The 22735-nt window shown below is 40.0% G+C and overlaps 1 protein-coding gene across 2 annotated transcripts in view; it reads left to right on the plus strand.

Annotated features, from left to right (window-relative positions):
- The window catches only part of ATXN10 (ataxin 10), a 166345-nt gene that overhangs the window by 17722 nt on the left and 125888 nt on the right, over nucleotides 1–22735 (plus strand). For both annotated transcript variants that reach the window (XM_074391131.1, XM_039463070.2), the window contains exons 2-5: nucleotides 655–846; nucleotides 4411–4493; nucleotides 10445–10541; nucleotides 12640–12798. In XM_074391131.1, the coding sequence (XP_074247232.1) occupies nucleotides 655–846; nucleotides 4411–4493; nucleotides 10445–10541; nucleotides 12640–12798 (531 nt within the window). The remainder of the gene's footprint in view (nucleotides 1–654; nucleotides 847–4410; nucleotides 4494–10444; nucleotides 10542–12639; nucleotides 12799–22735) is intronic.

A 22735-nucleotide genomic window follows, 5' to 3' on the forward strand; every position in this document is an offset into this window, starting at 1 on the left:
TGGCTCTGCCAGTTATCGGCTGAGTGATTTGGACACATTACTTACCATCTCTACTTCACTTACCTTTTCTGTAACATGGAGAGGATGGTGTTGGCTTCATAGACTGTTGCAAAGACTGAATGAGAAAACATATGAAAAGGGACAAGAACAGTGCCTGGATGCATAGTAAGTGCTCAATATATGCAGATCTTTTATTTAGTGTTGTAAATTAAGGAGCTAGAGCAGATAAGCCTAGTCCCTCTCCCCGCAATAGTAGATGAAAGCGGTTTTCTGAGCAGGACATTTGGAAATTATAGTCTAGGCCGGGCGTGGTGGCTCAAGCCTGTAATCCCAGCACTTTGGGAGGCCGAGGCGGGTGGATCACGAGGTTGAGAGATCGAGACCATCCTGGTCAACATGGTGAAACCCCATCTCTACTAAAAGTACAAAAAATTAGCTGGGCATGGTGGCACGTGCCTGTAATCCCAGCTACTCAGGAGGCTGAGGCAGGAGAATTGCCTGAACCCAGGAAGCGGAGGTTGCGGTGAGCCGAGATCGCGCCATTGCACTCCAGCCTGGGTAACAAGAGCGAAACTCCGTCTCAAAAAAAAAAAAAAAAAAAAAAAAGAAATTATAGTCTTTTTTCTGGTTTGTAACAATTTTATCCTTTTTCAGAGAAACAGCACCCAGGACTATCTTCCAAAGAGTTCTGGATATCCTAAAGAAATCCTCTCATGCTGTTGAGCTTGCCTGCAGAGATCCATCCCAAGCAGAAAATCTGGCTTCCAGCCTGCAGTTAATAACAGAATGCTTCAGGTGTCTTCGAAATGCTTGCATAGAATGTTCTGTGAACCAAAATTCAATCAGGTAGTATTCCTTGTATTTACACATGTACCTTTGATTCTGTTTCTTTGTATATGTGCATGCTGGTTCCGTAATTTGGCTTATCTGTTAGAAGTTGTTTTGGGCTGGGCGAGGTGGCTCATGCCTATAATCCCAGCATTTTGGGAGGCTGAGGCAGGAGGATTGCTTGAGTCTAGGAGTTCAAGATCAGTGTGGGCAGCATGGCAAGACCCTGTCTCTACAGAAACAAAAATCACAAAAAATGAGCTGGACATGGTGGCGTGCACCTGTAGTTCCAGCTACTCAGGAGGCTGAGATGAGAGAATTGCTTGAGCCTGAGAGAGGCAGAGGTTGCAGTAAGCTGAGATGATGCCATTGCTGCAGCCTGGACCGAATTGTGAGACTCTGTCTCAGGGGAAAAAAAACAACAACAAAAAAAGAAGTTGTTGTTTCGACATTTTAGTGTCAAACATTGTTAACTGCAGGATTGTCCTTTACATCTGCAGGAAACAAGAGAACAGATGTAAACTACTGATTAAAACTAGTAGAAAAAGTTGTTTATTAAAACGACAAGGAGGCCGGGCGCGGTGGCTCAAGCCTGTAATCCCAGCACTTTGGGAGGCTGAGGCAGGTGGATCATGAGGTCAAGAGATTGAGACCATCCTGGTCAACATGGTGAAACCCTGTCCCTACTAAAAATACAAAAAAATTAGCTGGGCATGGTGGCGCGTGCCTGTAATTCCAGCTACTCAGGAGGCTGAGGCAGGAGAATTGCCTGAACCTGGGAGGTGGAGGTTGCGGTGAGCCGCACTCCAGCCTGGGTAACAAGAGCGAAACTCTGTCTCAAAAAAAAAAAAAAAAAGAAAAGAAAAAGAAAAAGAAAAAAAAACTACAAGGAAGTTAAAGTTTAAAGCAGAAAACAAAGAAGTGAACATCCTAACATAATGATTTTTTTAAAAGAAACTTTAAGTCCACTATGTCCAACAGAAAGAAGTCTGCTACAGGTCCTGCCATTGGAGTTTCTTCAACTAGTATGTAATGGGACAACATGTAACAGAGTCTGTTTAACAGTAGGGGCTAGATTTATGTTTTGAGGTATTTGGTTCTTTATAGTGTTTTGAAGCTGATTTTGAGTCTTTGTTCCTAGATTTTACTTGCAGTCCTTGACCTCAGGTTGTAAATATTTTAATTACTTTCAGTGTTTTAATTTGTTCCTCTTGTCTTTGAACAAGAAGCATATTTTGTAAATGTACAGGATGACCTGTCTTTCCTAAAGATCGTGTCAAGTTCCAAGCTCTGCTTCCTCTTATTTTATGATGTGCACATTTTTAAAAGTAGGTACAACATGAGCAGGTGAGCTGTCCACTGCTGTTCTTTGCTTTTACATGTTACTCTCTTCTCCCAGAACCCAGAATCTTTCTTGTTTGATTTTATGGAATCTGCTTTTTATTAAAAATTTTTACTTGAAGTCAGAAGCCACAAACGGGTTGCTTACTTTCTTTCCTGGAATTGAACGTGGACAGAGCCTCCAGGCTTCCCTGTCACCACTGTGACGGGTGAGATTGGGCTGGTCCAGAAGCCGTTTGAGGGACTCCCTTCACTTAGACACATATACCCGAGGCTTTGACATGATTAATGAGATTTTTAAGATCAAAGGAGAGGGGGTAAAAAGTGAGTCATGTAACTTCAGTACTGAACCAGACCTGCCATCCGTTTGCAGATACATGGATAGAAACAGTAATAATCTTGACAATAATAGTCAACATTCTAAAACGTAACTAGTTATAAGCTAGAAGCATTTGGCCGAAAGGCTAGTTTCTTCTTTCCTTTTCGAGTCAGGAGATGCTGTAGTGTGATGGGGAGCGGAAGGAGAGCCTTAGAGCTAACTTTTGACTGTGGCTGGCAGGTACGCCTTTGTGCCTGGCTGACCTTGGTGGGGAAGGGAGCAAGCGCTTGGTGAGCTGCCTTCGGCATCGGGCTTTGTCTCAAGTGCTTTGCTTGTAGTATCTTCTTTAATCCTTAGAACAAACTCAAGAAATTTTTCCATTTTTACAAAAGAAAAAACTGCACCTTGGAGAGTTAAATAACTTGTCTGAGAGTCACTTGTTAAGTGAGAGAGGCTGGGAACATTCTCTCTGTATCCAGACATCTGACTGTAAAGCTTAAGCTCAAAAGCAGTCTGCACTTGCTGTCCTGAGCCTTACACACTGGTCCTGTTGTGGATGACTGCTCCATCCTTACATGGCCATGTGACCCTGGACAGGTGACTTGGTTTTCCTGAATATCAGTTTTCTCCTCTGTAAAACTGGGTAAGCAATGTCTTCCAGGCAGGCTGGTTATGGTGCACAAATGATATTACTTATGTAAATGCCTAATGCACATAGTGTGCTCAGTAAACAGTAAATGTTTCTGCCTCTGCCTTAGGAATGAATATATAAGAGAAGTTTATGTTAATATTCCTTTCTTTCAAAGCAGTCAATTTTTATTTTCCGTTTTGAGTAATATGTGCAAACTATAAAAATTCAAACATTACAAAAATAAATACTGTGGCAAATAAGTTACCAGTGATTTTTTGGTAGGGCCAGCAAAGCAAGGGCTGTGTTGTTTGTGATAATATCTTTTTATTGCATGCAACTTACGGTTGGGCTGAAATGAAAATGAACATTTAAGGGTGTTAGTTTTTCTGCCTCTTCCCTCCTAGGATTGTGTTATTATTCACTATTGATTTTTAAAGGAAAATTTCAACCATTTAGGGCAGCAGTTTTCAGAATGTAATCTTCTAGTTTGAAATACAACAAAGAGGCTGGGTGTGGTGGCTCACACCTATAATCCCAGCACTCTGGGAGGCCGAGGTGGGTGGATCACAAGGTCAGGAGTTCGAGACCAGCCTGACGAACATGGTGAAACTCCATCTCTACTAAAAACACAAAAATTAGCTGGGCATGGTGGTGTGCACCTGTAATCCAAGCTACTCAGGAGGCTGAGGCATAAGAATCACTTGAACCCAGGAGGTGGAGGTTGCAGTGAACCAAGATCGTGCCACTGCACTCTAGCCTGGGCAACAGAGTGAGACTCCATCTCAAAAAAAAAAGAAAAATACAACAAAGATTCTAGTAAAGACTTTGTGGCCAAGCTTAACTAAGACCAGTATTTCTGAGCCAGTCAGACTGCAACAAGTAAATATTTTTTTGATGTTTTATTTTAAGTTTTAAAGAGTTAATCAGAAGGTGTGATGCTATTAAGGCCTAGATCTCTTTGCATCTTTTGCACTTTGTGTGGACTGGGATTGTTTTCGCCAAGAATTCATGGAATGGGCCATAATACAATAAAGCAAAGAATCTGAGCCATAGGAAACTTCAGGAAGTGCTTAAAGAAAACTGTTGACAGCGGTTGGCTCTGCACGTAAACATAACCCCTACTGATAGGATTGCTATACTTTTCCTGTAAAGAGCCAGATAATAAATAATTTAGGCTTTGTAATCTCTGTCAGATTTCTCAGCTCTACCATTATAGTGCAAAAACAGCCATGGACAATATATGAATGAATGAACATGTCTAGTTTTGTCTTTTTTTAAAAACCCAATACAGGAACTTGGATACGATTGGTGTTGCTGTTGATTTGATTCTTCTGTTTCGTGAACTGCGAGTGGAACAGGAATCTCTGTTGACAGGTAGCATGCAATATAATTCATGAATTATTTATATCTTTATAAAGGATTCAAAACCGGTACTTTGAGTATTAACAGCATTCATTGAAGCACATGTTCTCTATTTCATGAGATTGGGAAACTTTAATATTAAAGAATTGTAAAGTTATAGCAACTTGCCTTCCCGAATGGCTGAATTTTGTTCCTTCCACATTTTATGTTGAAATCTGGCTATTCTGGTTGCTATAACAAAATGCCTTAGGCTGGGGAGTTTATATACAACAGAAATTTATTGCTCACAGTTCTGGAGGCTGGAAAGTCCAAGATTAACGTACCAGCAGATGGGGTTTCTTGTGGGGGCTGCTCTCTTCTTCATAGATTGGTGCCTCTTGCTTTGTTCTCCTATGGTGGAAGGTGGAAGGCAGAAGGCACAAGCAAGCTCCTTGGGCCCCTTTTATAAGGGCACTAATCCCGTTCACAAGGGCTCCACCGTCATGACCTAGTCACTTCCCAAAGGCCCCATCTCATACTAGCATGTTGGGGATTAGATTTCAGCATATGAATTTTGGAGGGGCACAGATACTCAGATCTAACCCCCAGTACCCAGAATGTGACTGTTTTTGGAGGTAGGATCTTTAAAGAGATAATTAAGGTAAAATGAGGGTATATGACTAGTGTCCTTATAGGAAGAGGAAATTAGGACATGGCCGTGTACAGAGTAAAGGTGATGTGAAGACACAGTGAGAGGATGGTCATCTACAGGCCAAGGACAGACATCTCAGAAGAAACCAGCCTTGTTGACACCTTGATGTCAGACCTCCAGCTACCACAACTGTATACAAATGTCTGTTGTTTAAGCCACCCAGTCTGTGGTAAGACTAATAGGCCATCTTTTAATATTTATGAATGTGGCAGGCCCAGGCCCTAGTCTAGGTTTTGGGTGTGATCCGAACAGTGGCCAAAACTGACAAAACAAATCTCTGTCCTTAGAGAGCTCACATTCTGTTGAGGGGAGCCACATGTTAAGTGTCTAAGTCAAGTATCTAGTGTGTTGAAAAGGGAACGTGGCTCTGATTGTTAATGGTTGTTGACTTGGGATTAAGAGAAACACCAGGCTTCTTTAGACTCACTGGTAGAATGGTTTTGGTCTTTGTTCTAGCATCAACACCTTTCCTTTGAACAGGGGTTATTAACATAATGTTTTGTAAAAACATAGATTTTTTAACATATGATCTCTTTGTCCCAGGAATTGAAATACTCTATGGGTAAACCTAAATTATTTGATAATAAAATCTTAATGTAGGGTGGGTGTTGTGGCTCACATCTGTAATCCTAGCACTTTGAGAGGCCAACGTGGGTAGATTACTTGAGCTCAGGGGTTCAAGACCAGCCTGGGCAGCCTGGTGAAACCCTCTCTCTAAAAAAAATACAAAGGCCAGGCGTGGTGGCTCATGCCTGTAATCCCAGCACTTTGGGAGGCCAAGGTGGGCAGGTCACCTGAGGTCAGGAGTTATAGACCAGCCTGGTCCACATGGTGAAACCCCTTCTCTACTACAAATACAAAAATTAGCTGGGGATGGTGTTGTATGCTTGGAATCCCAGCTACTTGGGAGGCTGAGGCAGAAGAATTGCTTGAACCCAGGAGGCAGAGGTTGCAGTGACCCGAGATTATACCATTGCACTCCAGCCTGGGTGACAAGAGCAAGACCCTGTCTCAAATAAATAAATAAATAAATAAATAAATAAATAAAATTTTAATGTAAATTTTCAGGTGGGTAAGTTAGATGTACTAGATTGTAGATTAAATTTTGTTGTTGCTGTAGTAATAACTTTACCTTATAATTCAACAAATATATCCTTTAAATGAGAAATCGCCAGTTGCATTTAAAATATGATTTGACTTACAGCTTGTTTTATATACAATTTTAATGCCTGTACTTTGCATATAACATGAGGCATATTCCCATTAATGTTAATATGTGTGCTTCTCTTGGTAGATAGATAAGAACTAGAGGTGATGGTCTTTTTTCACAGCTGAAATAGGCTAAATTAGCATGTTAGAGGCACTGCCTAGCTTGGTTTGATTTCTGTGATTTCTTAATGTTTTCGTTTTAAACTCAATTTGCTAAAAATTTTTGGATCTTGCTATTTGATTTTGAAGCCTTCCTTTGGGAAATGGTAATTAAAATTAATTACATCATTTAGGAATTCACACACAAAATACATCTCCAAGTTTTTTTGAGCATCAGTAATTTAAAAAGTATTCTCAAGAAATTGAAAGGATGTAGGATTTAACTGTGAAATGTTTTTGCAATACTATATATTTAAAGATAACTTCTGTAGTTCCATTTTATTATAAAATGGAAGCATCAGTACTTAAAATTGGAGAATTATAAATTAGCAGTGAAGTCCGTGTTTTACCATGTCACTTGGGAGGGCAGCTATTTTGAGATCTCTGTGTGGTATGGTAATCAGTAAAGAAAGTTCAGAATGTGCTGTGTCTTATAACTGGTAATTCTGATGGGGCAGGCAGTGTGGCAGTCCAGAGCTGAAGCCCTGTGGTGGGCAGAAGGAGGCTTCTCTTTTAATGATACGTCCTAAATAAAGAAGCAAAGGGGAAGTGCTGTACAAATGCTGTGATTAAATAACTATTAGAAAGGAGGTAGCCCGTCCAACATGTGCTGGCTTTCATCCCCACTTGCCCGCGCAGAAGTTCTTTTCCTGAAATTATCCCCTTGCTCTCAGGCAGCGTCTTTTTTTCCTCTTTACTCCATCATTTTCATCAGCATATAATATGCTCTCCTATTTTTCATTTAAAAATACCGTCTTTTGGCTCCATGTCCCCCTCAGCCCATTATCTCATTTTTCTGCTCTATCCCAAATGTGCTTCAAAAGATTTATTTAGTTTTTACAGTATATGGTAGAAGATTACTTCATCCTTTCTTCACAGGATTAATTTTCACTGAAGCAGGTAGTTGACCTAAGAAAAAATTTAAAGGAGCAGATATCTGAAACTGCTTTCATGTACCAGCCTGTCATTGAGGAATAAATGGGTTGTTTGGTTGTTGGCTTGGCTATTTATTCACTCATATTCACTAGTAGGGTAGATTCTTACAGACCTGTTACATGTTAGGTGTATTGAGTTGTTCTTAATTTAGGTAGTTGCATTTTTATGAGTTTAATTATTTTTTATTAATGTGAGATTCACATAACATTAACCATTTGAAAGTAAACAATCAAGTGGCATTTAGTACATTCACAGTGTTGTACAACTACCGTCTCTACCTGATTAAACATATTTTTATCGTCCTAAAAAGATACCCTGATTTCATTGAGCATTTGCTTTCTTTCTGCCTCCCTGTAGTCCCGGCAACCACCATTTTGCATTCTGTCTCTGGATTTACCTACTCTGGATATTTCATATAAATGGAATCATAGAATTAATTATGTGACATTTAATGTCTGACTCCTTTCACTTAGCATAATGTGCTTAAGGTTGATCCACCTTGTAGCGTGTATCATGACTTCGTTCCTGTTTATGAGAGAATAATACTCCATTCATTGTTTGTTGGACATTTAGGTTGTTTCCACTTTTGGCTCTCATGAGTATCAATGCCCCTGTGAACATGCTGGCTGGTATATGTATTTGTTTATCTGTTTTTAATTCTTTTGGGTGTATACCTAGGAATCGAATTGCTGGGTCATATGGTAACTCTGTGCTTAACATTTGAGGAGGTGTCAGACTGTCTTCCGTAGCAGCTGAATCATGTTACTTTTCACTGTCGCTGTGTGATTGTTCCCATTTCTTGCATCCTTGCTGACTCTTTCAGGATTGTAGTCATCCTGGTGGGTGTGAAGTGGGGGCACTTCATTGTGGTTTTGATTTGCATTTTCCAAATGCTGAACTAGTCCTTGGCCATTTTTAAATATTCTTTGGAGAAATGCCTACATGAGTCCTTTGTCCAGTTTTTAATTGGGCTGTTTGTCTCTATTTCTTGTGGAGTTGTAAACATTTTTTATACCTGGAGATACTAGGGATGATACTGAATCTATAGATCAGTTTGGGGAGAATTGCTGTCTTAACACTATAGAGTTTTCAAGTTCATGAATGTGGAGCATCTCTACATTTATTCAGGCCTTTTTAAATTTTTCGGTTGTGTTACTCTTTAGTGGATGGCTTGTGTTTAGTGACAGTATCAGAAGGATGTTACTGAGGCAAGAAGGAAAATGGAAAGAAAGTAATTCTCATCACCTTCTTGAAAAAGTCAGCTAGTGAAATGTCTGAATTTTAGTTGGAATTCAGCAATGAAATTTGGATTCAACAGTGAAACTTAGAAAACATTTTATGATATGTTAGTTCAAACTTAATACAAATAATCTTTTAAAAAGTATTCTCATTCCTAATAAAGCGCATATACTCTTTTTACTCTGTGAGAACTTTATTCTAGGTAGATTTTTAGCAGGGTATGTGTGCCAGTTTTTTGTTACCACACTTGAGGTAAGAACTGTAATTACATTGTCAAAATAATATTTAGAGTATTATTTTCAGGGAATAATTGCAGTGGTGTGACAAATATATTATGCTCATCAAATTTTTTGTAAACACAAGCAGGAGTTATTTTAATTGAGTTATTGGTGTTGTTTTTGGCCTTTATTCTTTCTTAATCTGTAAAAATAATGTTGGGATTTTTGAGGGTCTTCATAACGTTTGCAATATTTACATAAAGATCCGTTGGTAAGCTGTTGGGTAAGGTAAACTGTCATTTGTACCTGTCTGGAGTTTTTTTTTTCTTGTGTCTCGGATATCTTTAAGTCTTTTCCTTTTCAGAATCGTGTTCTGATCCTGAGCATCAATCTTAGATCCCTGATGATTTCTTGGGTCAGTTGGTTTTCAGATCAGCCTATACTATTGGTTTTTTCTACATGTTAAGTTTTATACAGATTTAAGTGTTAATATTCTAAAATATTCAGTAGAAATTTTTTTTTTTTTTTTTTTTTTTTTTTTTTTTTTTTTTTGAGACAGAGTCTCAGTATGTCTCCAAGGCTGGAGTGGAGTGGCTCCATCTTAGCTCACTGCAACCTCCGCCTCCCAGATTCAAGCAATTCTCCCTGCCTCAGCCTCCTGAATAGCTAGGATTATAGGTGCCCGCCACCATGCCTGGCTAATTTTTGTATTTTTATTTTATTTTTTTATTTAAATATATATATACATATTTTAAATAAAGACAGGGTTTCACCGTATTGGTCAGGCTGGTCTTGAACTCCCGATCTCAGGTGATCCACCCGCCTTGGCCTCCAAAGTGCTTGGATTACAGGCGTGAGCCACCACGCCTGGCCTTAATTTTTGTATTTTTAGTAGCAACGGGGTTTTACCATGTTGACCAGGCTGGTCTCGAACTCCTGAACTTGTGATCTGCCACCTACCCTTATCTTCCCAAAGTGCTGGGATTACAGGTGTGAGCCATCGCACCCAGCCAATAAGTTAATTAATTTTGTATGTAGAGTATATTGTTTTGGTAAGGCATATTAATTTTTTTTTTTGAGATGTAGTCTTACTGTGTCGCCCAGACTGGAGTGCAGTGACATGATCTTGGCCCACAGCAACCTCTGCCTCCTGGGTTCAAGCAATTTCGTGGCTGAGTAATTTTTTGTACTTTTAGTAGAGATGGGGTTTCGCCATATTGGCCAGTCTGGTCTTGAACTCCTGTCCTCAAGTAGTCCACCCGCCTCGGCCTCCCAAAGTGCTGGGATTACAGGCGTGAACCACGGCACCCGGCCACGGCATATTCATGTTATTTCCAAAGTGACGTTGTGGAGAGAGACCTCAATTTTTAAAAGAAACAAAAAAGAAGCAAGCAGAAACTTTCTGTTTAATCACATAGAGACTATTTCTTAAGATGTATTTATTTATTCATTGTGTTTAATCATTCATCTTTTTTTTTTTTTTTTTTTTTTTAACTTTTATATATTCTTAGCTTTTCGCTGTGGCCTGCAGTTTTTAGGCAACATTGCTTCACGGAATGAAGATTCCCAGTCTATTGTTTGGGTGCATGCTTTCCCAGAACTATTTTTGTGAGTATATTGATAAGAATTTTTCTAACTTGTGGGAAGATTGTGGTTATATTTTTCCATTTTATATAAAGTTCAAAAATAGGAAAAACTAACCCACTGTAATGGAGTTCAGGACAGTAGTTGTTCCGGGTAGGTGGGTACCAGCTGGGAGAGGGCATTAGGAAAATAATGGGTCCTGAAAGTGTTAGTCTACATCTTGACCTTGGGGGTGATTACATGGATGTGTACGTATCTAAAGTTTGTTCATTGAATCTATAGATCAGTTTGGGGAGAATTGCTGTCTTAACACTATAGAGTTTTCAAGTTAATGAATATGGAGCATCTCTACATTTATTCAGGCCTTTTTAAATTTTTCAGTTGTGTTACTGTTTAGTAGATGGCTTGTGTTTAGTGACAGATACTATCAGAAGGATGTTACTGAGGCAAGAAGGAAAATGGAAAGGAAGTAGTATTTCTCATCACCTTAAGTATGTACACTTAAGATTTGAGCCCTTGAGCCCTTGATTGTATGTCAGTTTAATTTTAAGAAAATAAAGGTAATGGATAAAGTAAGTAATATTGTTAAGGACACTAAAATTTTTGCGAAACATTAGACATAAAACATTAAAGTGTGGGCAGTGAATTAAAATTCTTTATATGTTGAATACCTATATGCTCAGCACAATGCTGTATGTTTGGAAGATAGGGAGAATTGTAAGATGTGGATAAATTATCAGTTTATCAGTGTAAGAAGTGGGTAACCAGTCCATTTATCAGTGTCAGATATAGATAACCAGTCCATTTGTCTGGATTGGAGCGAGACCATCCTGGCTAACATGATGAAACCCTGTCTCTACTAAAAATGCAAAAAATTAGCCGGGTGTGGTGGCATACACCTGTAACCCGAGCTAGTTGGGAGGATGAGGCAGGAGAATCGCTTGAACCCTGGAGGTCCAGGTTGCAGTGAGCTGAGATCATGCCACTGCACTCCAACCTGGGTGACAGAGTGAGACTCAGTCTCAAAAAAAAAAAGAAAACAACCCATTTTGGACAGCTAATATCTGCCAGGTTTTGGGATAGGTGATTGGAATATAGTGGTAACTTATGTATTCATTATTCCTGAAGATTTCATTGTTTGGTTGAGGAAATAAAGGAACAGGCATGTAGGTTGTGATGTAAGAACTAAGGTAATTAGTGTAAATCCAGGGTGTAATAGAAATACAAGGGAGAGGCTTAAGTGTAGGGCAGTCAAGAGAAGTCTTACATGTTGCTTTTAGATGATCTCATTTGATCATCACAAAAACCCTATGAAATGGAGAAGGTTTTGTTCTTGTATTTCATTTTTTGTATCAGAAGACATATTAAGAGAGGTTCTTTGCCTTCACTCTTTATGCATTTATGGGACAGATGTAACCAAATTTGAATTCCAGTTTTGTCAGCTGCTGGCTTTGTGCTATTGGGCAAGTGAAGCTAATTCTTTATCTGAACTATATGAATAATACCCCCTTCAGAAGAGTATTACGAAGTTTAAATGAAAACAAAATTCTTCCATCTTGCATAACCCATGATATAATTGACAATCAATGTATCGGTGACATTCCCCAGGTCACCTGGCTGATAGCCAGAGGAGCTAGAGGAGCTAGGAGTTATAGTGAGGCTCTGGACTCCAAATTCTATTTCTTGCTCTACTGTACCGTCTCTCCTGTAGACATCTTGCCCCTAAGGACTATTAAAGCAATGCCAGCAGCCATTGAGGTATCATTTTGTACCTGTTGATTTTTTTCTTCCTAACAAGAATGAATATTTTAGTGTTTTAGAAATGTAATCATTTTAATCTTTTTTAATCTTTTTCTCTAGTGGTAAGTTATTTGATTTTTGCCTTCTGAGTTCTAAGTTAACTTCAACTTTAATATTTTGGATACTTTTTATTGTGACTAAGTTTATATTTACTATTTTTACAGTAAATAACCTACTTATTTTAAAGTGGTATAATTCTTCGGTAAATCCTTAAAAGTATTAGTATGTAGTGAATTTGCTAATGGAATGACTGTTATTTTTGTGTGTTTTTTTTTATCATGTTAGTAAATTGGGCTAACAATCTCATTTCCTTGTTTGGAAGGTCTTGCTTAAATCATCCAGACAAAAAAATTGTTGCCTACTCTTCAATGATTTTGTTTACATCCCTTAATCATGAAAGAATGAAAGAACTGGAAGAAAACCTCAATATTGCAATTGATGTCATAGATGCTTACCAAAGGCATCCTGAATCAGAATGGCCGTAAGTATCTTGTTAGAAGTTTGATTGCTTTAGGACATCCTGACAGATCACTTTCCTGTAGAGGTTTTAAGTAAAAATTTGCATTATGATAATTAAACAGTAAGTTAAAACTTAACATGTATTGACAAAATTAGAAACGGTTTTGAGCAAAATCTAGAGAACTTGTGAAAGAGGTGAATGAAGTGAGGCTTGAGTTGAGCCTTCAAGGTCAAAGAAAATTCTTTAAGTGGGTGAGGAGCGGGAAAAACATTCTTGGTGTATGAAGAAACAGTATGAAATGCCCAGGCACCTTTGGAGTGTACAGATCAGACTGTCGTGGCTGCAGTAGATAGTTCATCAGATCAGAGGTTGGTGTGAGCCTTGTGAACATCTGTGCAGATGAGATAGTCACTGCCATTTAACTTGCTCCCCCCATACGTAATACACTGCCACCCCTCATACATAAATGTATTGTTTCTCTCTGATTGTCTTTACGATGTTTCGTTGTCTTTTCAGAGGTTAGTTATGGTATTGGCGTAGATTTTTTGGGGTTTACTCTTTCGGGTTTCCTCAACTTCTTCAATCAGTAGATTTATGTCTTTTGCCAAATTGGGGAATTTTTAGTTGTTATTTGTTTGGATACTTTTTTCAGGCCCTTGTTCTCTCTACACTTCTTTTGGGACTCCATGTTTTAGGTCCACACACAGTCTAAGGCAGGGCCAGGGCTGTGGCTCAACTGATCGGACAGTGAAAATTATACAAGATACAACAATCCAGTTTTAGGTTTAGACGGTTTGTTACTTACATAGAGAAGAAGAAGCCAAAAGGGCTAGCTCCTCTTGATTCTTGTCCCAGACACCACAAGGACATGGATGATGAGGATGTGAACTGTGAGATACCCCATTCTTGTGGAGCCCTGCTTGACTGCTTAAAGATGCTTTATATGCTGAAAGGGGCAGGGCAGAAAGCTCTGTACCTCATTAGCGCAAAACTCATCAGAGCCTGTCTCGCGACAGCCTCCCTTAAGAGACAGAAGAGCAAAAAGAAGACAACCCCAGAAGCCTCAGGCCTCCCATCTCGTGTTCCGGGAGGCTTACAAGGTATTCATGCAAGACTCAAGATTAGCCACTGTTGAGGCTCTGGCATGCGTGGTATCAAGGTCGCCAGGGCGCTACGTAGAGCTGTTCCCCTGTACCCCGAACATAGGGCGCTATGTAGAGCTGCTCCCTGTACCCCGAACATAGGGCGCCATGTAGAGCTGTTCCCTGTACCCCGAACATAGGGCGCTATGTAGAGCTGTTCCCCTGTACCCCGGACATAGGGCGCTATGTAGAGCTGCTCCCTGTACCCCGAACGTAGGGCGCTATGTAGAGCTGTTCCCTGTACCCCGAACATAGGGCGCTATGTAGAGCTGCTCCCCTGTACCCCGAACATAGGGTGCTATGTAGAGCTGTTCCCTGTACCCCGGACATAGGGCGCTATGTAGAGCTGCTCCCCTGTACCCCGGACATAGGGCGCTATGCAGAGCTGTTCCCTGTACCCCGAACATAGGGCGCTATGCAGAGCTGTTCCCTGTACCCCGGACATAGGGCGCTATGTAGAGCTGTTCCCTGTACCCCGAACATAGGGCGCTATGTAGAGCTGTTCCCTGTACCCCGAACATAGGGCGCTATGTAGAGCTGCTCCCCTGTACCCCGAACATAGGGTGCTATGTAGAGCTGTTCCCTGTACCCCGGACACAGGGTGCTATGTAGAGCTGCTCCCCTGTACCCCGGACATAGGGCGCTATGCAGAGCTGTTCCCTGTACCCCGAACATAGGGTGCTATGTAGAGCTGTTCCCTGTACCCCGGACATAGGGCGCTATGTAGAGCTGCTCCCCTGTACCCCGGACATAGGGCGCTATGCAGAGCTGTTCCCTGTACCCCGGACATAGGGTGCTATGCAGAGCTGTTCCCTGTACCCCGAACATAGGGCGCTATGTAGAGCTGCTCCCCTGTACCCCGGACATAGGGCGCTATGTAGAGCTGTTCCCTGTACCCCGAACATAGCGCGCTATGTAGAGCTGCTCCCCTGTACCCCGGACATAGGGCGCTATGTAGAGCTGTTCCCTGTACCCCGAACATAAGGCGCTATGTAGAGCTGCTCCCTGTACCCCGGACACACAAGTGTTAGTCTTCTATTGTCGGGTTGCAAGTCCCTGAGGCTCACTGTTTTTTTTTTTTCTTTCTAGTCCATTTTCTCTCTTCACCAGTACCACAGTGTCTTGATTACTGTAATTTTATAGTAAAATTTGAAATCAGGAGGTGTGAGTCTTTCAACTTTGTTCTTTTTCAGTTTTTTTTTTTTTTTTTGTCCTGGATCCCTTGTGTCTCCGTATTAATTTTAGGAACAACTTTTCAATTTGTTAAAAAAAAAAAAAAAGCTAAAATTTTGATAAGAATTGTGTGAATCTGTAGACCAGTTTGGGGGATATTGCCATCTTACCTTGATTAAGTGTTCCAATCCATGAATAGAGGATATTCATCTATTTATTTAGGCCTTTTAAATTTTCTTCAGTTATGTTTTGTAGTTTTTAGTCTATAAGTATTGCATGTCTTTAGTTCAATTTATTCTAAGTATTTTATTCTTTTTGATGCTATTGCAAATGGAATTGTTTTCTTTCATTTTTGGATTATTCATTGCTAATGTGTAGAAATACGACTGATTTTTGTATATTAATCTTGTATCCTGCAGTCTTTCTCGCTCAACTTATTTATAGTTTTAGTATTTTTGTGTGTGTGTGTGATTCTTAAGATTTTCTCTGTACAGGACCATGCCATTTGCAAGGAGATAATACTTTTTTTTTCTTTCCGGTTGGATTACCTTTTCTTTCTTCTCCTTGCCTAGTTGCCCTGACTGGAAATTCCAATATAGTGTTGAATAGAATTGCTGAGAGCAGACATATGTGTCTTATTTAAGAGTTTAGTGGGGAAGTGTTCAGTCTATCAGTGTGTTACTGCCTGTGGGGTTTTCCTAGAAACCCTTGCTCAGGATGAGAAACTTTTTTTCTACTTGTACTGATTTTCTTTTACTTGTTGAATGTTTTTATTATGAAAGTCTTATTTTATCAAATATATTTGGTGTCTCCTGAGATGCTCATATGGCTTTGTCTTTTAGTCTCTTAATATTTTGTCCAACAGTTATTTTTATGCTTTAAATCAACTTTACATTCCTGAAATAAATCCTGCTTGTTCATAGTGTATAATCCTTTTTATATGTTGCTGGATTCGGTTAATATTTTGTTGGGGATTTTTGCATCTATATTCATAAGGCATATTGGTTTGTAGTTTTATCTTTTTGTGATTTTCTGATTTTGATATCAGGTAAATACTGACTTTACAGAATGAGGTTTTGTTTTGCTTTTTTGGTATTCATCTTTAAATATGTGGTAGAGTTCACTATTTGAACACCATCTGGTATTGGGCTTTCTTTCTTTATTTATTTTTTTTATTTTTTTGAGACAGAGTTTCGCTCTTGTTACCCAGGCTGGAGTGCAATGGCACGATCTCGGCTCACCGCAACTTCCGCCTCCTGGGTTCAGGCAATTCTCCTGCCTCAGCCTCCTGAGTAGCTGGGATTACAGACACGCACCACCATGCGCAGCTAATTTTTTGTATTTTTAGTAGAGACAGGGGTTTCACCATGTTGACCAGGATGGTCTCGATCTCTTGACCTCGTGATCCACCCGCCTCGGCCTCCCAAAGTGCTGGGATTACAGGCTTGAGCCACCGCGCCCGGCCTGGTATTGGGCTTTCTACATGGAAAGAGTTTTGGTTACTAATTCCATCTCTACTTGTTACAGTTCTGTTCAGATTGTTGTTTTCTTGGGTCAGTTTTGGTAGTTTGTTTGTTTCTAGGAATTTGTCCATTTGGTGTAGGCCAGGGGTCCTCCAGCCCCCGGCCTGTGGACTGGCACCTGTCTGTGGCCTGTTAGGAACAGGCCCACACAGCACAAGGTGAGCAGCAGGCAAATGAACATTTACGCAGGGCTCCACCTCTTATCAGATCGTCAGCCACGTTTGATTCTCACAGGAACACGAACCCTGTTGTGAACTGCACATGCAAGGAATCTAGGTCACACACTCCTTATGAGAATCGATTATAACCAATGCCTGATGATCTGAGGTGGAAGTTTCATCCTGAAACCACCCCCCACCCCTGTCTGTGGAAAAATTGTCTTTCATGAAACCAGTCCCTGGTGCCAAAAAGGTTGGGGACCACTGGTCTAGGGTATCTAATTTGTTGGCACAAATTGTTCATAGTAGAAAACTCTTAGACTCTTTTTTGTTTACGTAAGGTTGGTAGGAACGTCCCCTCTTCATTCCTGATTTCAGTAATTGGAGTCTTTTCTTTTTTCTTCTTTGCTATAGCTAAAGGTTTGTTAGGATATTTGCTCTTTGCAGAGAACGAACTTTTGGTTTTGTTGATTTTCTTTACTAGTTTTATATTCTCTATTTCATTTATTTTGTCTTTAATCTTTATTATATTATTTTTTCTGCTCTTCTTTTGCTGGTTTCTTAAGGTGGAAGGTTAGGGTATTCATATGATATCTTCTGTCTTTTTTACATAGGTATTTACATCTACAAATTTCCTGGTAGGAACTGCTGTAGCATCCCATAATTTAGTATTCCATAAATTTTGATGTTTGTGCTTTTATTTTTATTTATTTCAAATTATAGTCCAATTTCCCTTATGACCCGTTGGTTATTCGGAAGTTTGTTTAATTTCCACGTATTTGTATATGTCTTAAATTTACTTTTGTTACGGATTTCTGATTCTATTCCATGTGGCCAGAGAACACAGTTTATATGATTTCATTCTTTTTGAAATTACTGAGGATTGTTTTATGGCCTGACCGATGGTCGATCACAGAGAATGTTTCATGTACACTTGAGAAGAACGTGTATGCTGCTGGTTTTGGTGGCATGCCTGTAGATAACTATTAGGTCTGGTTGGCTAGTTGGTTGGTAGGGTTGTTTAAATCTTCTGTTTCCTTGCTGATCTTCTGTTCTAGTTGTTCTCTTCGTTACTGAAAGTGAATTACTGTCCATTTTTTTCCTTTAGTCTGTCAGGTTTGCTTCCCCTATTTTCAGGCTCTGTTAAGTCCACACACACATAGACAGGCATGTACGTTTTGTATGATTGTTATGCCTTCTTGATGCCTTCTTGATGCATTCGCCCTTTCTCAGTATAAAATTTATCACTAATTTTGTTGTTTATGTTTTAATAATCTCCCTTTTTTTAAAAAAAAATCTATTTTTACATATGTTTTGCACATAGTGGTTAGGGTGTGATTAGGACACAGATTTTCTCCAGGGAGTAATCCTGGAGCTGCATGTAATCCCACTTGCATTCATAGGTGACATATGAGCTTTTTCAGTTATGGCTTATTTCAGTGTAATCTTTTATCATTCTGTTGAAATTATACCTAATTTTAAAATTATTTACTTTTCTGATTATTCGCTTGTATTTCAGTTACAATTTGCAAACAAACAGAAGTTGGTACATACAATAATATGATGTATTTGACTTAGAAAACTTCCCTTTGTATGCAAATATGACAGGATCAACCCTTAGATTCTGCTTACTTATAGAAATTTTCTGTAGCTGAGTTCTGTTTTATTTGTTAAGTACCTTGCGTCTGTATTTTAATTATTTGCCGTTATTTATTTAGCAGCTTGGAATAAAGGGCAAAAGGTCATAAAGGGCAAAATATAAAATCTGTTAATAGCTTATGTTAAAGTTATCAGAGACCACTGAAAGGAATTAAGAAAGGAACAAAGGATGGATGTAGTAGCTAAGTGATCCCTTCTGCGGGTGCAAAATACTTTGATTTTGTAGTGAGAGGAACTCTGCATTTTGTAGCAAACAGTGAGATCACAGAATATCCAGAGGCTTCTGAAAAAATTGTTATTTTGCTGTTAAATACAACCTCATCCCTGGAAATTGGAGAAAACCCACTTTCTGCCTTTTCTCTCCCCTGCGTTTTATGAGCTAGGTGGCAAATAGTACAAAACTACATGGTCTTAGAATTCATGGCTTCGTTATGTTTTCTTTCCTTCCTTTGCTTGTTTCTTAGAAAAGGGCAAATGTGATTCCAATAACTTTGGGTTTTTAAATTTGAGTATACTAGAGACACAGGAAAGTGTAGGCGAGAAAGTCTTTGGCACTACTTGGTTTGTATTATTGGGTTAATGTCTTTCTAAAAATGTCTGTTCTTTTATTTGTAGGTGTGAAAGATGTTTTCATGCTCTTAGATAACCCTGGATGAATCCAAGTGTTCTATTTTGAGTTCATCTAAATCTGAAAGCCCAGTAAATGTGCACTGGGAGGTTAGGTCAGTCAGTGCAGAATTACACAGTAGAGGAGGAGGCAGGACTGCCTCGTGCTGATCCTGTGATGTGTTGGTTGCTTTGTCTGTGCCATCTCATGTTCACATTGCTGCCATCCTGTGAATTGTATTTTACCACTGTGTACATATGAAAGTTAAGCAGAGTAAACCAGCTTGACCAAGGGCACACGGCTAGCATATAGCAGAGATGGGATTGCAAGTGATGCTGAACTCACGGGCCCGTTCCTTTTTTATTAATACCATGTCATGTATTATGAAAATTGTCAATTTTCAGAGAGGAATCTGCATTTCAAAGGTGAGGCATGAACTCCTTCAGTTTTAGCCTCTTTTGGTATACACTTTTTTTTTTTGGAGATAGAGTCTCACTTTGTTGCCTAGGCTGGATTGCAGTGGTATGATCTCGGCTCACTGCAGCCTTCACCTCCCGGGTTTAAGTGCTTCTCCCGTCTCAGCCCTCCCAGTAGCCGGGACTACAGGCACACCACCATGCCTGGCTAATTTTTTATATTTTTAGTAGAGATGAGTTTTCATCATGTTGGCCAGGCTGATTTTGAACTCCTGACCTCAGGTGATCTGCCCACCTCAGCCTCCCAAAATGCTGGAATTATAGGCGTTAAGTCATCACCCCTAGCCTAAACTTTCATTAATCCATTGAACTTTTACTCAGTTTCACTACAAAAATGAAGTTTTAACTGGGAGCAAAGCCTTCTTTTTTGTTAATATTTGGGTTATCTAGTTGATTTATTTCATATGCTCTAGGAAAGTGTCTTGCCTTATGCATGTACATTTTATTATCAGCTTAAGTATAAAGATACTAGGAAGATAACATAATCGTCCATCCTCTTGCAGTCTGAATCTATTTTCCCTCTTTTGTTTGCTCACAACAGCCATGCATTCCACTTTCATGGCACTTAGCACATTTAATTGTCCATTAGACTGTGAGCTCCCTGTGACGGAGGATTTAGTGTTGTTTGTTATTAGATCCTTAGCAAGATAAATCTGGTATGTGATAAGCATTATTTTAGTCATGATTCTTCTGAATCTAAGTGACTGAAGTCCACTTTAGATGGTTTATGCACATAAAGGAATTTATTGGCTTATACAACCGAAAAATCCTAGGGTCACTGGTTGAAGGCACAGTGAATCCGGGGGCTGAAAGATGTCGTATCTGTCTCATCTTTGTCTCGTTTTTCTCCCGTGCTGGCTTTGTTGTAAGGCACATTTCCTGCTTCCTGTGTTGGCTCCTGTTCTTGCCTGCTCAGGGTTGGCATGGCCCGCGGCTGGTCCTCAGACCACTCTTCTCCATTATTGCTTGTTCTCTGAGCGATCTCATCTCATGCCACAGCTTTAAATACCTCTTCTGAACTGATGATTTCCACATTTATGTCTCTGGCCTTGACCTCTTGCTGAGGCTCCAGATTTACATTACAGCCTCCTATTATGTGTTCCTAATTGGCATCTGAAACGTATCAAGCCTGCATCCAAACTTTTGATTTTCCCCACGCATAAAACCTGCCATTGCTCCAACAGTGTTTATCGTTTAGTAACGGGCATTACCATTTACCCATTTGCTGAGGCCTGGAACCTGAGTCCTGATTTTCTTTCATGCTCACCCACTTACACTCATTAGCCTTATCTTTAAAATGTGTTCCACATTCACCTACTGCACACCTCCTCTGCCACAGATATCTTTCATTACTGCTGCCAGAGCTTTCTAACTCATCTTTCTGTCTCTCCTCTTGCCCTCTGAATCATCACACAGTAGACAGAGTGACCTTTTAAAAATTACTATAGCCGGGCGCAGTGGCTCAGGCCTGTAATCCCAGCACTTTGGGAGGCCGAGGTGGGTGGATCACGAGGTCAAGAGATCGAGACCATCCTGATCAACATGGTGAAACCCCGTCTCTACTAAAAATACAAAAAATGAGCTGGGCATGGTGGCGCGTGCCTGTAATCCCAGCTACTCAGGAGGCTGAGGCAGGAGAATTGTCTGAACCCAGGAGGCGGAGGTTGCGGTGAGTTGAGATCGCGCCATTGCACTCCAGCCTGGGCAATAAGAGCAAAACTCCGTCTCAAAAAAAAAAAAAAAAAAAAATTACTGTAACTCTTGTCACTCCTTGCTTAAATAAACCGTCCAGTGCCTTCTTATTGCAACCTAGGAGCAAACCCAAAGTACTTGTCGTGGCCTGGCTTCTGATGACGACCTCATCTTGTTTCTTACTACTTTTACTCCTGCCCGTTAGTTCCACTTGGTCCTACTGTTTTACTTTGATACTCCAAGTTTGTTCTGTCCTGAATCTTTACACCCGTTATCTTTCTGCATGGAACCTTCTTAGATCTTTGCATGGCTAGCTCTTTTAGGTCTCTGTTGAAATATCTATCGTTTCTACTGAGAGACCTTCCCAGCACTTTATGTTCAGTAGTGTTTCCTCTAAGCCTGTATCTTTTTACTTTTATTCATTTGTTTAATTAGACTTACTACTACTGAACATTATACAGATCTTAAATGCTTTCTTGTTTATTGTTTGTTGCTAGAATGTAGAACTAGCCCCATAAGGCCCTGGAGTTTGTCCTGGTCATCACTCTATCCAAGTCAGCTAGAGCATGTGCTAACAAACTATGGCTCGTGGTCTAAATCCAGCCCACTGCTTCTTTTTATAAATGAGGTTTTGTTGGAACACAGCCAAGCTTGTTTAGATACTGTCTATGGCTGCTTTTATGCCACAGTGGCAGAGGTGAGTAGTTGTGATGGAGACTGTTTGGCCTGCAAAGACTTTTACTATCTGGCCCTTTATGGAAAAGTTTGCCAACCCCTTCCATAGAAGGGTTTTTGGTGGTAGTATTTGTTGAATAAGTCTAGTGATTGATGGCATTGTTGTCTTTCAGTCACTTCAGGCTTATCTGGTTCTCTGTGACTTTGGTGAGAGACCCCCTCACAGGGTTCATATCATTGTTCTCTAGAATTCTGTACAGGCTTCTTCGTTTAACATGAGTAATCTATTTCTGAAAATCATCGACATTCTGTGCAAAAAAGTGACTGAGAGCCTATTTCCTTCTTAAAAATGGGGACGTTATAAAATGTTACATGTCTACCCCAAACCCCAGTCAACGTCTTAAAATAGAATCAAACTAGAATGCTATTCAGCAATAAAAAGGAACAACTCTTGGTACAAACTGTAACTTGGGAAAATCTCATGGTAATTAGGGCAGAGGGAAAAAAGAAAAAAAAGCCAGTCAGTCCCCAAAGGTTAAATAATGTATCATTCCATTTACATGATGTTCCTGAAATGACAAAATTATGGAAATGAAGAACAGATTAGTGGTGGTCAGGGATTGAGGAAGGTTGCTTCACTGATAGGTGGGTGTACCTATAAAGGGCTATGTGGGATCTGGAGGTGCTGAACTGTTCTGGATCCTACCTGTGAGAGGGGAACTGTGAACCCACCGTGATTAAATCACATAGAGCTAAAGACACGCACACAGCTACTCATGAGTAAAGGCACAAGATAACCTGGGAAACCTGAGTAAGATCTGCACATTGTGTCACTGTCAGCATCTGGGTTGTC

Source organism: Saimiri boliviensis, chromosome 21, assembly GCF_048565385.1.
Source record: "Saimiri boliviensis isolate mSaiBol1 chromosome 21, mSaiBol1.pri, whole genome shotgun sequence".
In the NCBI taxonomy this organism is placed as follows: domain Eukaryota; kingdom Metazoa; phylum Chordata; class Mammalia; order Primates; family Cebidae; genus Saimiri; species Saimiri boliviensis.